The sequence below is a fragment of the Periplaneta americana genome, chromosome 17 (assembly GCF_040183065.1).
Source record: "Periplaneta americana isolate PAMFEO1 chromosome 17, P.americana_PAMFEO1_priV1, whole genome shotgun sequence".
Lineage (NCBI taxonomy): Eukaryota > Metazoa > Arthropoda > Insecta > Blattodea > Blattidae > Periplaneta > Periplaneta americana.
This window is the reverse complement of record NC_091133.1, coordinates 7,386,523-7,404,549: the sequence shown is the minus strand read 5'-3', so window position 1 is coordinate 7,404,549 and position 18,027 is coordinate 7,386,523. Positions and strand designations below refer to the sequence as shown.

The window sequence follows — 18,027 nt, the reverse complement described above, 5'->3', positions numbered from 1 at the left end:
TTTTCTGGCATACTCTTTGCTAATAATTTCACAATTATTTTGATGTGTAATGTAGTTCTATATGGAATTAAAATAGAAAGTAGGCATTTATTTGAACATGACATCATATTACATTCGCAGATATTCGCACAAAATATTTTACAATTGACTTTTGAGTTGTTACAAGTGCATTCGTTGACATCAGTATTAATACAAGAATGGATAACTTCAAAAATTATCGCTGTTTTTTTTTTTTGTGAATAACAATACATTATATATTACATAATTACTATGTTTTACATTTTGCAGGAAGGAAATTTATTGGATCTGCACGAGACTGAAATAAAGACGGAGTGTATAGACCGGAGTTGTAAGCTGGAATCAGACATTACTTTCGAGGAAACTCCTGTGTCAATTCACTTTCCCATCGTGAAGAGTGAAGCAGAGTGGAGCGAAGTTAATAAGGTGTGTTGGTCACTCGTTCTCCCTCTGTTATTTACAGGATGTTGTGGCTCCTGCAGGCAGGAGGCCAAGGGTACAATTGTTTCTCTCACGCTTTCAATTTCTTCATCACCACTTTTCCCTGAATGTTTTCCACTAAGCATAATAATAATTCTCGTCACTTCCGTTTTAATTTAATTGACAGCACAGTATAGATTGGGGCGTGTTACTGTCAATAATTACCACCACTTGTGGTTTCCATAAGATATCTTAAAATGTTCTGAAAATATCTGAAATAGGTCCAAGCTTCCTTACCCAAATTGTTCCGTTACAAATTTTACCTTAAGATTTGATCACTTATGAATTTAATCATACTCACATACGAACATCTTTGAATATAATTCGAGAGCCATTCTCATTTACTTTTTCAAATAACTTACGGTTTATAGAGATTTTACTTACAACAGGATATTTCTTACAATATGCCATTGTTCTACTCTTTAAATTTATTTGCATATCTTGTTCTTCATTGCATCGTTTGAATGGTTTACTGGATTAAGTAGAATTTAAGATCAATTCCGCAGTACATAAACTACAATGAATTGATAATTCATTCAGTATTGTCGTATAGTTACGTATTGCATTATCTTTTGCAGGAAGAGTTATCTGAGCAGGTTGAAGTAGAGGAGGAGGTGAAACTGGAAGTAGCAGCTGATGGAAATGAAGTCTTAAGTGAGAGGTGAGTGAAGTGTGTGAGGCTCTACTTCTTTTTTAGTTTCACTGCTTTATTTAAATAATAATGGCAATGAAAAGAATTTTGTAATTAGTTTTAACATGATTGTAGTTCAAATGATTAACAGAGAGTACTTCAGGTTCTTAAGCTGTACAAGTTCTGCTTCTCTGTATGTCTACTTATATATCTACGTTTCTGTCTATGTCCATTAATAATAATAATAATAATAATAATAATAATAATAATAATAATAATAATAATAATAATAATTATAATAATAATAGTAGTAATAATAATATTTATGGCTTTTAGAGAACCCAGAGGTTCATTGCCACTATCACATAATCCCGCCATCGGTCCCTGTCCTGAGCAAGATTAATCCAGTCCCTACCATCATATCCCACCTCCCTCAAATCCATTTTAATATTAACCTCCCATCTACGTCTTGGTCTCCCCAAAGATCTTTTTCCCTCCGGCCTCCAAACTAACATACTATATGCATTTCTGGATTCGCCCATATGTGCTACATGCTCTGCCCATATCAAATGTTTGGATTTGATGTTCCTAATTGTGTGAGATGAAGAATACAATGTGTGCAGTTCTGCATTGTGTAACTTTCTTCATTCTCATGTAACTTCATCCCTCTTAGCCCCAAATATTCTTCTAAGCACCTTATCCTTGAACACAACCTCTGTCCTCTCTCAAAGTGGGACTCCAGGTTTCATAACCATACAGAACAACCGGTAGTATAAGTGTTTTATAAATTTTGACGTTCAGCTTTTTTGAGAGCAGACTGGATGATGATGATGCTAATAATAATAATAATAATAATAATAATAATAATAATAATAATAATAATAATAGTAATACCAGTCGAGGTGGGTTCCTCCATGCTGGGGGTGCAATGGTGGCTCTCGTGCTCTTCTTTTCGACTATTTATCGACTTACCATTATCCAGCCCTTTTCGTTCTCTCGTCTTTTTCATCACTATATTTCTCTCCGCCAGCCACCATAGCATGCGGAATGCCCACCACATCATCACAGCCATTTTCACCTTTCCATCCACACTGTTAGTTCTTTGCCACGTCCACCTACGTGACGGGATTTGTTAAGAATGCCTGGTGAGGCACATACTTCTTCCTCTTCTAGATATTTATATTCATTCTTAGGTTAAGGTTCTTAGGCTTATAACTCCCGTCATACTGGCGGGGATCTTTCCTATCTTCATTGTCCTGTCCCACGGTTTCGAGCGCGACTTCCGAATTGTGCGGCCCGACATGGCGCCCAGCAACGAAAGAATAGTGGACCCTTCATACTGCCCCTATATGCAAGTTTAGGTGCCGAAGCCGGACCAGAGGTCACGTACATTCACGTAGAGCACCAATGGGGGCCGGGGCAATTTAGACTTTCTGGTGACCGACTCCGCTCACCGGGGCGGATGTCACTCCGACGTGTTACAACTGACTTATGGGTGTCGCAGTGTAATCAACCACAAGTCCCCTGAAGCTGTGCGGTCCTGGATTGCTGCGGCTTTGGTGGGCAAGGTCGGAGTTAGTCGAGTAGTCCAGCAGTTCTTTTCAGCGTAGAGTGGGGAGCCACGGGCGGATATTCCCGTGGTATGGACCTAAAACTGCGACACGCCTCTGGTGCAAGACTTGCCATTATGTGTGTAATGTCCACTTTGAAGGGTAACTTGCGTGATGTGGGTTGCTTGGGTTCGGGCTGTGTGGGGGTCCTCATAGCCGGCACAGATCGTGAAGAAATTTTTGGAGTCTCTTCTAACGCTCCCCTGGTGGCAGGCTGACGCCGAAGGTTCCGCAGGCAGTGGCAGTTCAATATGTCCTCGCACTCTTCTTCCCCTCCTCAGAAAAAAAATCACGAAAAACAAGACAGGAATAGACACGACTGGTGCTAATAAGACGAACATTGCAATGGACCTGTACCCTGAGAAAGTGACTGTTAAAGTGCTGCCTCCAAAGTTTATTAGTATCACTGTGGACGGAACAGAGAAGACTGTGAAGGACGTCAGTCCATTTTACGTGAGACGCGCTCTCGACGGACTCGTTGGGAAGGTCAAAAATGCAACTCGACTACACAATGGTAGTCTCCTCATCGAGACTATATCTCCAAAACAGAGTGAGACATTGTTGAAAGCGAAGTTGCTAGCGTCTTACCCTGTTAAAGTCGAACAGCACTCCTCGCTGAATACCACGTGGGGAATAGCGCATACGGATTCTCAGGATGATATGTCTGATGAAGAGATCCAACTAGAACTGGCGGAGCAGTCCGTGTCCAAGGCTTACCGTTTATTACGTAAGCGGGACGGACAGATTGTTCCCCTGAGCACTGCCTTTTTTTTTCCTTCGAAAAGCCTCTCCTACCAGAATACATTCTTGTCGGGTACGAGGGTGTTCCAGTTGGTGCGTATGTGCCGAACTCAATGCGGTGCTTTAGGTGCCAACGGTTCGGACATACGCAAAAACGTTACACTAACAACATCGTATGTGCAAAGTGCTGCGGTGCTGACCATGGTGATTCCCCAATGCCGCCACCAAGCACTGTTTGAATTGTTCTGGGGATCACGCCGCTAATTCTAAAAATTGCCCGAAGTATATGGTAGAGAAGGATATTCAAGAGCTCCGAGTCCGAGGAAATATTACGTTTTTCGAGGCGCGTAAGCGTGTTTTAGATCAACAAAAAAAAAGCGACGGAAAAGTCCTGTGCTTCAGTATTGAAAAAAGCAACAGAGGGAATTGACGCTTTCACGCAAACGCCACCTCTTGCTAGGATACCTAGGAAGCGAATTGAGATCGCTACCCAAACGTATGTGGACGGTGCCACTCAGACAGCTATGTCAGACGACACGCGTGGCCTTTAAATCAGGCCTTACATTCCTAAAAAGATCACTATCGTGGATACAGACAAAGATTCAAGGCTTGGTAGATTGCCGCGACGTCGCACTCCTTGTTCGGGTGACGGGTCGAGATAATGCTCTCAATCCCGTGCCCGATCAAGATCACGATCAGGTGTGCGAAGATCTGCGAGTGAGTCCCCACGGTCGAGGGCTAAGCGGTCTCAGTCAAAGGCACCAAATCACAGAAAAGATAAGGAGAGAAGATCCCCTGTGAAGCCACCAACATGATTTAGCTCCTTGAGATGACTGATTTTATGCAGTTGAATGTGAACGGTTTACACAGCAGATATACAGCAGTACAACAATTGATCTATCATGATAATCTTGCTATTTTCTGTCTTCAGGAGACACACCTCCGGCCCGAAAACTCCCTGAGTATCTCGGGATACTACGTTCACTGGTATGGTCACTTTGCCGGTATTCGTGCTAATAGAGGTTGTGCCCTCCTACTTCGTCAAAGTATCTTTTCCTCTGTCATTAAAGTTACCACTCCTCAGCAATGCATAGCCGCAACAATAACTCTACCTAGCATTCAGTTTCCAATAGTCTCTGTGTGTATGCTCCCAGATACTCCTTTCACAGTAAATGAAATTCAACATATTCTCCAGCAGGAGGCCTTCTATGCCCAAGGTTGCGGGTTCGATCCCGGGCCAGGTCGATGGCATTTAAGTGTGCTTAAATGCGACAGGCTCATGTCAGTAGATTTACTGGCATGTAAAAGAACTCCTGCGGGACAAAATTCCGGCACACCCGGCGACGCTGATATAACCTCTGCAGTTGCGAGCGTCGTTAAATAAAACATAACATAACATAACATCCAGCAGGAACCTGCTCTATATATGATAGTGGGGGATTTCAATGCATCCCACCACTCTTGGGGCTAAATTTCCGATGATGACAGAGGAAATAAAATAGCAGAGGTGTGTATCCCTCTAAATCTCATTACCCTGAATTCAGGGGAAGTAACATACCATTTCTTTCCTTATGGTACTTATTCAATTACTGATATCTCCATTTGTAGCCCAGTTTTGTCCACGCATTGCGAATGGTCTGTGATTCACGACCGACATGGTAATGACCACTACTCCATCCGAATGCATATGTCTGCTCTACGTCCTTCGGAATCACGCTCTCCAAACTGGATTATTAAGAAGGCGGACTGGGTCGCATTTTTGGAGTCCATATTATTCGATGAGAACGGACATGAATGTGTGGCCACCGTAGTAGACCATTTCTCAAATGTGGTTATAAAGTCTGTGGAATTATCTATCCCCCGGTCGTCCTGCAGGCCAAAACACTCCCCCGTACCTTAGCGGATGGATGTCTGCAGAGATGCAATCCGAGACCGCAAACGTACTTTACGCCAATTTGAGCGCCATCCGACCCAAGAAAATTTTGTCCAGTTTAAACATCTTCGAGCCAAAGCTCGTCGCACTGTGCAATGCTAAGATGACGTCCTGGACAAACTACGTCAATTCATTGAAAAAGAAAGTCCCAGCTAACACCATATAGGACAAAGTCCGTCGTATAATGGGGAAATGTAGCTCTGTAATTCTGAGCCTTCTAAACAATGGCGTAACGACCACCAGTCCCATTCAAATTGCAGAAATATTCGCTAGCTCATTTGCACATACAAGCAGCTCAAATAATTATGCCCCGGAATTTCTAAAAAATCAAAGATGCTGCAGAAGAATGAACCCTGAAGTTTATATCTGATAACACTGAACACTACAATGCACCTTTCACATCTGAGGAGCTGGAGGCGGCACTAGACACATCCTCTGACACCTCCCCTGTCCCTGACAATATCCATTACCGTATGCTTCGCCATGTTCCGCCAGCTGGAATATCATTTCTTCTGTCAATATACAACAGAATCTGGACTGAGGGTGTATTTCCATCTGCTTGGCGTTCCGCCATTGTAATCCCATTCCAGAAACCGGGAAGGGATCCTTCTTTACCAGGTAGTTATAGGCCAGTTTGTCTCAGTAGGTGCGTATGCAAGGTTATGGACAAGATGATAAGCAAACGCCTGATGTGGGTACTCGAATCGGGAATCCGAGTATCTATTAGCCAATGTGGTTTTCGTAAGCACAGATCTGCTGCAGACCATCTTGTTCAGCAGCAGAGTGCCATTAGAAATGCTTTCCTCAAGAACTAGCATCTTGTGTTGGTCTTCTTTATCGAGAAAAGGCTTACGATCCCACATGACGTTATGGAATTCTGCAAACTGTGCATAATTGGGGACTTAGTGGTAGTCTCCCAACGTTTATTGCGAAGTTCATGGCAGAGCGGTATTTCCGAGTTCGAGTAGGCACCACTCTTTCAAACAAACATCTTCAATAAAACGGCGTTCTGCAGGGGTCTGTATTAAGCGTTCTTCTTTTCTGCATTAGGATCAATGGAATTGCCCATTGTGTAGGTGACCCAGTATCTTCTCTATTGTACGTTACGTTGATGACTTCAATTTATATTACAGCTCCAAATATCTTGCATCCATCGGTCGACAGTTGCAACTGGTCATCGACGTGCAATCAGAATGCGCTGTTCACAATGCCTTTAAATTCCTCACTAATAAAACGCAGTGTGTCCACTTTTACAACCATCGCGGATTCCATCCACATCTCGAACTACGTCTTAATGGAGTGGAGTTGCAATATACAGACACTGCGAGATTTTTGGGCTTTATCTTTAATTATATATTAATGTGGGAGGCGCATATACCTGATTTAAGATGGCGTTGTGAAAAGTCTGTACGCCTTTTGTCAGTAATTCGCTGGGATGCAGATCACATAATGCTTTTACGGCTTTATCGTACTCTTATCCAAGCAATACTGGATTATGGCTGTTTTATTTATGGCTCAGCAAATAAATCTAAATTAAGCCTTTTAGATACTGTCCATCATCAATGGATTCGACTCACTACAGGTGCATTCCGAATGAGTCTGTTGGAGAGCCTATATTTTGAAGCGGGAGAACCATCACTGTATCGGCGACATAATGTCCTCTTGTGCTGATATGCTGTTAAGTTCCGCTAGCAGCCTGAGCACAATTCTTACGACTCTTTCTATCATTCGTCTCTTCACTGCTGATACAGTGAAAATTCACTGAGACTTCGTCCAGCAGGCGTGCGTTTTCGTGATCTGCTTTCTGAGCTCGACATCCATCTACCATCAGTTCGCACACTGGAGTATACCATCACTCCACCGTGGATTATGCGACGTCCCATGTTTGATGTAAGTCTGAGCCGATGTTTTAAGAATTTTACACCAGGTTTTGTTAATAGACTTCGTTTTAGTGAACTTTTATCTCAGTTTCAAAATTATTCATTAGTTTTTACTAACGGATCCTGAGTAAATGATTGTGTTGGTTGTTCCTTTGTTGCAAATGGACAGATATTGAAATATAAATGGAGCCAGTACACTAGCGTTTTTATCGCAGAAGTGTATTTTTATTATAGAGCTTTATTGTTTTTAATTGTACAACCCCGGGCAGATTCCTTATCTGCTCCAACTCTTGAACTGCCATTCAGTCCCTGCAGTGTTTGAATTCTGATGATACGCTTGTGTTGAGAACCCAGGAACTTTTCCACACTCTCCTAACCTCGGATTATGAGATTGGAGTAGTGTGGACTCCGGGTCATGTTGGCATTCTTGGTAATGAGGCAGCAGATGCTGCAGCAAGGGATTGTGCTTTGAATGAATCTGAGGTATATTGGCATGAAATGTGACAAGATATTCAAGATTACCTGAAACACACAATATGGTGGCAATGGAAAGCAGAATGGTCTGCACAGGAGGGAAATAAGTTATGAAGAATAAAGAATACTCTTCGAGTTTGGGATTCGTCCACAAGAGTGTTACGACACGAAATTTTACTCACCTGGTTGAAGATTGGCCAATGTCATCTGACACATGGCCGTCTCATATGTGGCGAGCCTCAGCCAGAGTGTGATATGTGCCGTGTTCCACTTGAGGTGAAACATTTTTTATTGCATCGTAGAAAATATAACCGTGTCTGTGGGCAATATGGAATTCGGCCAACTCTACATGATTCTCTTGGAAATGATTCTAATTGTACAAATGCAGTTCTGAGATTTTTATCGAATACAGGACTTGACATATTAATTAATTGATTTTTTTAACGACCCGTTTCACTTACATTTGTTTGGTATATGTTTTTAACAAACTTTACATTCAGACCTTTTACATCCGATGATTTTATAAATGCACCAGGTAATTTATTTATGCATTTGTTTGCCTCATTTCAACCGTGACAACACTTTTTAGTTCTTTTAAGTATTCTGGTTATTGTATTGTGTTTCTGTTTAGTTAAGGACTTTAGATAAAGTCGCAAATAGCCAAAATAGCTGACGCACCCTTTTTAAACCCCACTAAATAACATAATAATAATAATTTATTCATTCATTCATTCATTCATTTATTTATTTATTTATATTTGTGTGCTGGACAACAGCCATAGGCCAATAAAAGTCCAGCACAGTGATACAAATAATGCAATAAAATGAAGAACTGTGGTACACATTACATAATAGAGATAACAACAAAATGAGTATAGATTACAATGATTAGTTTACAAGAATTAATACTATTACATGTTATGGAAAGGAGTTGATTCATACAAAAGTATTACCAATATGTGTAGAAAGATAATGCAATTAATATTAGCAAAGCCATTGCCATATTCTAATACTTCTATACATTGAATGGATCGAAATCGCCTACATGTAAGTTAGCATGTTTAATACATCTGGAGACCGGTGAGGAAGATTTAGAATTTTTAATATAGAAGAGTTTGTGATGTCTCATGTCCTTCATAGCAATACGAAGGCTGACACTGTTTAATAAAGATTGACAATTAATGTCACCTTTAAGGACCTTACATAAGAATAAATAATCGAGATCATGACGTCTGGCATACAGGCTTCGACATTTAAAGTGCTCGCATTTTTTATCATAGTTATATCCAGAGTTATTAGGCAAAAATCTGTACAAACATAATGATATAAATTTCCTTTGAATATTTTCTAGTTTTGCCGAATCATTACTTGAAGTAGAGTTCCAAACTACAGATGCATATTCGAGTTTCGATCTCACTAATGTATAGTATAGTATTAAAAGAGAGTCAGGTGTTGAAAAAGAATAAGTTATTGACCGAATTATTCCTAACATTCTTATTGCATAGTTATAAATATAATCTATGTGGTTATGAAAATATAATTTATTGTCAATTATACACCGAGGTCTCTAATACAGTCTTTTCTGTTAATTAATACAGTTTTTAGAAGATAGTTATATTTTAGTGTAGATGTTTTCCTTGAAAATGATATTACATAAGTTTTGGATTCGTTAATCATCATCCCGTTATCAACTGATTAATTGGTAATTGAATTAATGTCATCCTGAAGAAATTGACAGTCAGCATTACTTTTGATTTTTCGAAAAATTTTAATATCGTCAGCGAATAATAGATAGTCAGAACTTATTCTTTTGCAAATGTCGTCAAATAGAAGAGGTCCTAAAGTTGAGCCCTGGGGCACACCACAAATAATATTAAATGGATCAGAGAGAGTATTCGAAATTCGTACACAAGATTGTCTATCGTGTAAATAATTTTCAAACCAGTTTATGTAGCTTACCGATAATCCTATATTATTTAATTTAGACAATAGAATAGAGTGTGGAAATATATCAAACGCCTTACTGAAATCAAAATATATTGCATCTGTTTGGCCCTGGGATTCAACAACTGGTACAATCTGATTCAAATAAGAGACTGAGTTAGTTGTAGTAGATTTGGATCTTGTAAATCCGTGTTGTGTAGAATTTAATTTATTTTTAACAAAAAATGAAATATGTTTGTGAATTATAGTTTCAAAAATTTTAGAGAAATTATTTAAAATAGAGATAGGTCTGTAGTTACTAACTAAATTCCTTTTGCCATTTTTAAAGATCGGAATAACTGCTGCTTGTTTCCAGTATGATGGAAATACCCCAGATTTCAAACTTAAGTTAAATATGTGAACTAATAAAGGTGTAAGAATTTCTGAACACCCTTTAATTATAAAATTTGGAATACCATCAGTGCCTGTTGATTTAGTCGGCTTTAATTTTTTTATTGATTTCCTTACATCATCATGTGTTACAATTGGTATAGATAGACATTCTGTACAATTGTTGTTATTGTTTTGTGCTTTAAGATGAAGCTTTTTCTGAACTGAATTGAAATGGTTAGCAACTGCATTGACAATATCTTTTTCATCAGTAAGGTGTTTATCTTTAATAATTAATTCATATGGGTGGTTATCAGTTATACGAAATGATTCAACATACTTCCAAAATTTCTTAGGCTCATTTTTTAAATTTTCATCGATTTTTTAAGCCAAATTAATTTATCAGTTTTGATTTTAGATTTAACTAGTTTTCTATAATTAGAGAAAATTTGCTAATAGATATGAGTTTTGAATCCTTTATATTTTTTGTGCGCCTTATCTTTTCTTCTGATAAGTTGACGTAAGCTGTTTGGAAACCATTCAGGATATTTAGACTTTTAGTCGTTGTGACTGGAATTGACTGAGATATGGCATTTTTAACAATCAAACATAGTGAATTAGTTGCTACATTTACGTCATTGGCTTGGTACACGCAATTCCAGTCACAATTGCATAGGCTAGTAAAAGATTCAGGTAATCACCTTGAGCATAATTATGAAAACAACTTTGTTGACTTTGATTAGAGTAAGATTGATTAACTTCAAGATTTATTAAGAGGGGTGGATGATATTTATCTTGTAAGACTAGAGAATGCGATGCCAGCTTGACTTCACTCTCAGAAACATTTGTAAAAACTAAGTCAAGTAGGTTCCTGTTATTAACTGTAAAGTTAATTTGTTGCAAGCTGATATAACTTAGGGATGAAAATAACTCCAGTGATTTGATTTTGGCATAATAATGTATATAATTGGGACAACAACCAGATGTCCAATCCATACCAGGAGCGTTGAAGTCATCGAGCATTAATAGTCTGTAATTGTGTGAGTCTAGATTGAATTAAAGAAAATTAAGATAGGATTTTAAAATTTTAGGATCAGTATCCGGTGAAAAATAATGATTGCCTATTAAAATATTATAACCATCTTCCGTAGGGATTTGAACCCATACACATTCACTGTTAAATTCAAGGTCATGTCTGCGATGATAATAATAATAATAATAATAATAATAATAATAATAATAAGAACAACAATAATAACAATAATAATAATAATAATAAAATTGACGCACAAAATTTAGAAGTCTGTACAGCTGTTAAATGAGAACCATCGTTAGTTACAAAGCACTGCAGGCTACTGGAGAGCGCGACTGCTAATGGCTTCAATGTCAAACAGATGTTTATTGTTTAACGGCTTTAAAACTCTTTATTTTTCTCTCTTTCTTTTACACCTTTTCTTGATGCAGATTTTTTTCTTCCATTTTTATGTTACATTTGTCGGTGACAAGTGGTCCACATTACAATATTGAGAATCTCATAATACTAATTTGGAGTTGCTCAGACAGTATCTTTCATTTGTACATTGCGATTCAATTATGTCTCATGTTACAGAATTGCCTGCAGTTTTGTCATGATATTTGTATTCCACAACAGGTGAAAGGATGCCTATACTCATAGGTCAATTCTATGTTTTTAGCTCAGAAACAGAACGAATATAATGTGTTTCTTATGTGCCTCTATATATAGTCTTCTATTCACGTATTGATATTCATGCATTGCATAATATAAATGCTTTTGCCTTGTTGATAGTTTTGATGTAGGATACAATTTTCCAAGCGGCAACTAAAGCCATCTCTTTCATTACCAGTGGTGAAACAAAACATAACAATTTGAAATTCTTACTGTTTCAAGACAATGAGCCAAATTTCACTGGTACTTTAGTTAAGCCATCATACAGTGAAAATCTGTGTCCATGCTCAACGACGCCACTTCTCTTTGCAATGGGCGTGATGCTTTCAAAATTGTGTATAAAACTGGCCATGCCGCAGTGCCTTTCAGTAAATTCTCGGCATTGCTACAGGCCTATGCGACCACTTGTTTAATTTGTAAGTACAAGTTCATTATTAAAATAACATTAGACTCATACGATACATTTGGAATAAACCATATTGAAAAATTTGTTGCTAGCCTGTACTAATTTTAGAATGACGATTAAGGAAGAAATATATTGCATGCATTTTATTAACTACTTCTCATATCATAGATTCCTTCTCTATTCGTAAACCAAAGCAAAATAATACGAGACCAAGCGAATAACTGTAGTTTCAGTCCTACAGAACTCAAGTACATTGGAAGTAGAGGACTCTTTAAGATATTACGTAAGATTTGACAGAAATTGTTAATTTCAATTGTAGTTTCCAACGTACGAAGAAATTTGTTTCTTCAATCTTGCTAACTAATCAGGATATAAATATAAAAGTTGGAGATTTATCCTTCGAAGAGGTGGAAAAATTCTTGGAGCAACAGTAACAAATATAAATGACATTCGGGAAGAAATTAAACGCAGAATAAATATGGGAAATGCCTGTTATTATTCGGTTGAGAAGCTTTTGTCATCTAGTCTGCTGTCAAAAAATCTGAAAGTTAGAATATATAAAACAGTTATATTACCTGTTGTTGTGTATGGCTGTGAAACTTGGAATCTCACTTTGAGAGAGGAACACTGATTGAGGGTTTTTGAGAATAAGGTTCTTAGGAAAATATTTGGGGCTAAGAGGGATGAAGTTACAGGGGAATGGAGAAAGTTACACAATGCAGAGCTGCACGCATTGCATCCTTCACCTGACATAATTAGGAACATTAAATTCAGACGTTTGAGATGGGCAGGGCGTGTAGCACGTATAGGCGAATCCAGAAATGCATATAGAGTGTTAGTTGGGAGGCCAGAGGGGAATAGACCTTTGGGGAGGCCGAGACGTAGATGGGAGGATAATATTAAAATGGATTTGAGGGAGGTGGGATATGATGGTAGAGACTGAATTAATCTCGCTCAGGATAGGGACCAATGGCGGGCTTATGTGAGGGCGGCAATGAACCTCCGGGTTCCTTAAAAGCCAGTAAGTAGTAGTAGTAGTATATGTAGACTATGTCTGTTTACTTATTAAAGATAGTGTTGATATTTTTGGTTTATTGTGTTTTAGTCATTATTGTTCGTACTGTATTTACATCATCTTCACAGAATTGCAGTTACCTGTAAGAGTGGAGTGCCAGCTTGCAGCGACAGTATTGTACAAGATGAGAAGTGTTTCAGTTGTGATATTTGTCGGCAGAATTTTTCGCATTGCGTACATCATGGAAAGAACGATGCCATACACACCGACGAGAAGCCATTCAAGTGTCACGAGTGTGAGAAAACTTACGGACATTCATCAAATCTCAGGAGGCACGTACGCACACACACAGGCGAGTTGTCGTATAAATGCAATAAGTGTAGGAAAACATTTGCGCTTTCCATGGAATTGAAAGCGCATTCGCGCTTACACAACGAAGAGAAGCCATTCAAGTGTGGCGACTGTGGAAAAAGCTTCGCGTACTCCAGTAGACTAAATAGACATGCTCTCGTACACGCAGGCGAGAAGCAATATAAGTGTCGTGAGTGTGGTAAAACTTTAACTGACTCGAGTGAACTCGAAACTCATACACGCGTACACGCAGGGGAGAACCCATATAAGTGTCATGACTGTGGCAAAAGCTACGCTTACTCGAGTCAGCTTAAGGCGCATGCACGCGTGCATAGCGGCGAGAAGCCGTATAAGTGTAATGACTGTGGCAAAAGCTACGCTTACTCGAGTCGGCTTAAGGAGCATGCACGCGTGCATACAGGCGAGAAGCCGTTCAAGTGTAATGACTGTGGGAAAGCATTTACGTGTTCGAGTAAGCTCAAAAGCCATACACGGGTACACACGGGCGAAAAGCCATATATGTGCCAGAGGTGTGGGAAAAAGTACACGCGTTTTAATCAACTCAAAACTCATTCACACGTACACACTGGCGAGGAGACATATAAGTGCCATAAATGTGGAACATCCTTCACAGACTCCAGTCAACTCCAACGGCATTTATGCCTACACACAGGCGAGAAACCGCATAAGTGCCAGGACTGTGGGAAAAGCTACTTGTATTTGTGTCTTCTGAAAATGCATGCACGGGTACACACAGGCGACAAGCCTTATAAATGCATAGAGTGTGGGAGAAGCTACGCGAGCTCGCGTTACCTGAAGCTGCATGCACGTGTACACTCAGGCGAGAAGCCATATAAATGCCCTGTCTGCGGGAAAGCTTTCACACACTCGAGTCAACTAAAACCGCATGCACGTGTACACACACGAGAGAGGCCATATAAGTGCCATCAATGTAGGAAAAGCTACGCTTATTCGAGTCAATTGAAAGTCCATACACGCGTACACACAGGCGAGAAGCCATATAAATGTCATTACTGCGCGAAGACCTTCATAGACACGTGTCACCTCAAATCGCATACACGCATACACATGCGAGAAACCTCATAAGTGCCATCACTGTGGGGAAAGCTACGCGGACTTAAGTCAACTTAAAACGCATGCACGCGTTCACGAGGGAGAAATAATTCAAGTGCCGTGTGTGTAGAATGGCATACGCTTATTCGAGTCAACTCGGTATCCATGCTTTTCTACACAGCGAAAGTAATTGGAATGGAACCCTTGCGGAAGGTTTACATCTATTCGCGTTATTAAATGTGCATATTCGCGTACAAACCAGCAAGAATCCGTATGATTACCGTTTCTCTCGGAAGTGCTGAAGCCCAGAAGTACCTGCGCTGTATTCGTTGTAAGAACCAACTGTTACCTGCGTTGGAGATGTCTTAAGATTCTTGCACGCTTGCACTCAGATGACAGACCATTTTAAGGCAATGTGTCTTGAATGTGGTGAGCTCCGGAATTTGATTTTCATTTTTTATTACTTTATGTCCTAAGCTGCATCTACACGGTTCAGTTTGAAATCTGGAAAGAGTATTCAAAGAATCAAATTTAAAACGCGCGTTCAGTTAAGATGCATTAAGAGTTGGTGTCTACATGGTGCACCATTTTGAACGTCATGTTCGCAATGTATATTAATTAATATTAAATATCAATCTTGCATGCATTGCTTGAATGCGTAAACTTGAAAGAAAAGTTGAACGGCGTAGACGCACCTTTATATGTTTTAAGTCTCTTAGAAATACAAAATATTTATGTGTATCTTCTGAAGAGGTCCGTGCGTATATATTTTGCTACGATTTGTATTTAGCAAATAAGTACCGATTGTAAATGTTGGGAGAAACAAGTTTCGAATTTTTGCGATAAAAATATATAAAACATTTACAATATTAAATATAAGAAGACCTGAATACACAACCATGCCAAATTCATTGAAGTAAATTGTTTGTCCAGGTAACTTTTTGTCATTATACTATTGAAATAAACATTTTTGTGATTCAAAAACCCAGACTTAGAATCGGACTTCGGATAATGGTTTTTTTATAGGATAGTAGCCAATGTAAATCACGACATATATAAGTGTTTATTAGTGCTGCAACTGTGTAGGCCTATACTCCCGGTTGCAGTGATATATAATATACAATAACATTGCATTAATTACATCAATATAATAACAAACAAAATATACGTAAAATTAATTCTAACTATAAATAAAAACATGCAATAAACCCAAGAATATAAATAAATACTATGCTAGAAATAACGTCTACTATAAAGCATACCTCACCATAGTAGGGGAGAGTGGTCCACAATGAGACATTTCCTCTTAAATCTGTCTCACACTTGTGGCAGTCTACATGAACTGCTAGGCAGTAGTTTTCAAGATATCGAATCGATCACCTTCGACATTCTCGTCTTAGTAAACATTTCGCCATTTTCCAGTGTGTGTAAATTTTTTACCTCAGTAATTGAAGTGTCTCGTTGTCTGTTCAGTCAGGTAAGAAAAATGTGATTTATTCCAGGTCAATTACATATTCATTTACTACAAATTACCATAATAAAAAGCACCTAACTTGTCTTATGACATTTGCTACGACCTGTTACATTGTAGGAAGTAATGTGGGGTAGAGTGAGACACTATTAAATTGCTCTCTCATTGTGGACCACGTTAAGACAATAAAACTGTGTATAATTACGTATTTGATGTTTCAGAAATGGCTAAAAATCGTAAAATTAAAACAAATAAAGGGTCCTTGACAGCCGAAAGTATGAAATATGCTGTAAAACTTGTTCTAGAAAAAACATCAGCCTTCATAGGGCAGCAGTTAGATGTGATTGTCATTCTAGATAGGCATGCTATCTTAAGAAGACTCCCATAAAAACAAGAGCTGGAAAGGAGACAAATAAAGAATTAAAACAGAAAAAGAAGAATGTAATGATGAAGAAAAAAGTTACATAGAATATATCTGATCCCTCTGAAGAGATAGATGTAGCAAATTCTGACCATCTTCTGGAAATGACTTCGAATTTGAACATTCTCTGTCACCAATGGACCAAGAACCCAAGAAGCAGATGGGAATAACTTTATTCTTGTAAAATTTCAAGTTAATGAGAAAAATGTATTTTATGTTGGAAAAGTGCTCTCTCGTAGCACTAAGAATTACATTGTTTCATTTCCAAGAAGAAGTGCTAAGATATTGAACAGTTTCATTTTTCCAGAAGTGCCAGGTGAACCATTGGTTAATAAAACTGAAATTACATTGATTTCGCCAAAGCCACGAACCTGTGGTCAGACAAAGGGCACCATCCAATTTGCTGGTAACATTGATTGACTCCCTGACACATAACCTGACTACATAGGCCATATATACTCATATGATGTTTGTAGAAGTCATATATGTCACTTCTTTGATATCATAATTATACTAATCCATCAGAAAATTTAGTGTCACATTGTGGAACTGTCACTGTCTCAAGGTGGAACATCATCAGCTTATAATCTGAAAATCATTATCATTAGTACAAATTTTTAAGATAAATTATAAAATGTAATAGTGATCAAACATTGTTTACAAATAAATGTCAATACTCACTGCAGACATTAATGTGAAAAAAAAAAATTAACAAATTTTCCTGTCTCAAGGTGGACCATCTTCTCCTAAACCTAACTTAAAAGTAAATCTATTTCTATTAGACGCAACTATTGTCAACTTACTGTACATAACTACAAATCACCTTATGGAATTGCATATCAATTTAATTTAACTACATCACACAATTTAGAGGATTACAATGCAACTACATTGCTATTAAATCTCAGCCAAATCTTTTCAACCTTTCCTTAATATACTGATTTTGAGAGAATCACCCTGAAAGATTGTGGCAGGTAAGCTGTTCCAATCTACTATTGTGCGGTTAACAAAACAAATGCCACGTCTATTCTTGGTTTTCTGCGTTTAAACGTCATGATATGATCAGCAATGCCTAAGTATGTCAAGTAAAAATTGAAATTCCTTAAATTTTTGAACTCGAGATGTTTGTCAATTCAAGCCTTCAATTGTATTTAATCCTATGTTGCCTAATTTAAATCCGTATTTCAGCAGAGACTGAAGCATTTATCAACATTTAAATAATAAACATTTAAGGATGGAAGAAATTAAATATATTAAATATTTCAATATGTTAAGATTTAAATTAATCACATTCGTATTTTGGATGATTATTGTTATTAGTTTTAGCAAGTAACAATTATTTACTTTATTTATACTTTGTAATCAATATTTTTTTAACATTTGCTCTACAATACACTGGAGCATCTATATCATACACATTGGTTTGATGTAATAATATTATTTTAGTGATTATTCCTTGTGTAATTTTTATTTTTCGTTGATGTAACTTAGTAGTCTATAATCATTGTTCAATATTTACAAA

The 18,027-nt window shown here is 38.0% G+C and overlaps 1 protein-coding gene across 6 annotated transcripts in view; it reads left to right on the top strand.

Moving 5' to 3' along the window:
- The window catches only part of LOC138693347 (zinc finger protein 665-like), a 31,433-nt gene extending 15,947 nt beyond the window's left edge, over positions 1-15,486 (top strand). For 5 of the 6 annotated variants that reach the window (XM_069817261.1, XM_069817260.1, XM_069817262.1 and 2 more), the window contains 3 exons: positions 289-444; positions 1,077-1,159; positions 13,317-15,486. In XM_069817261.1, coding sequence (XP_069673362.1) covers positions 289-444; positions 1,077-1,159; positions 13,317-14,646 — 1,569 coding nt within the window. In that variant the 3' untranslated portion in view covers positions 14,647-15,486. The remainder of the gene's footprint in view (positions 1-288; positions 445-1,076; positions 1,160-13,316) is intronic. The other variant, XM_069817265.1, reaches the window with a different exon arrangement.
- Positions 15,487-18,027: the final 2,541 nt, after the last annotated feature.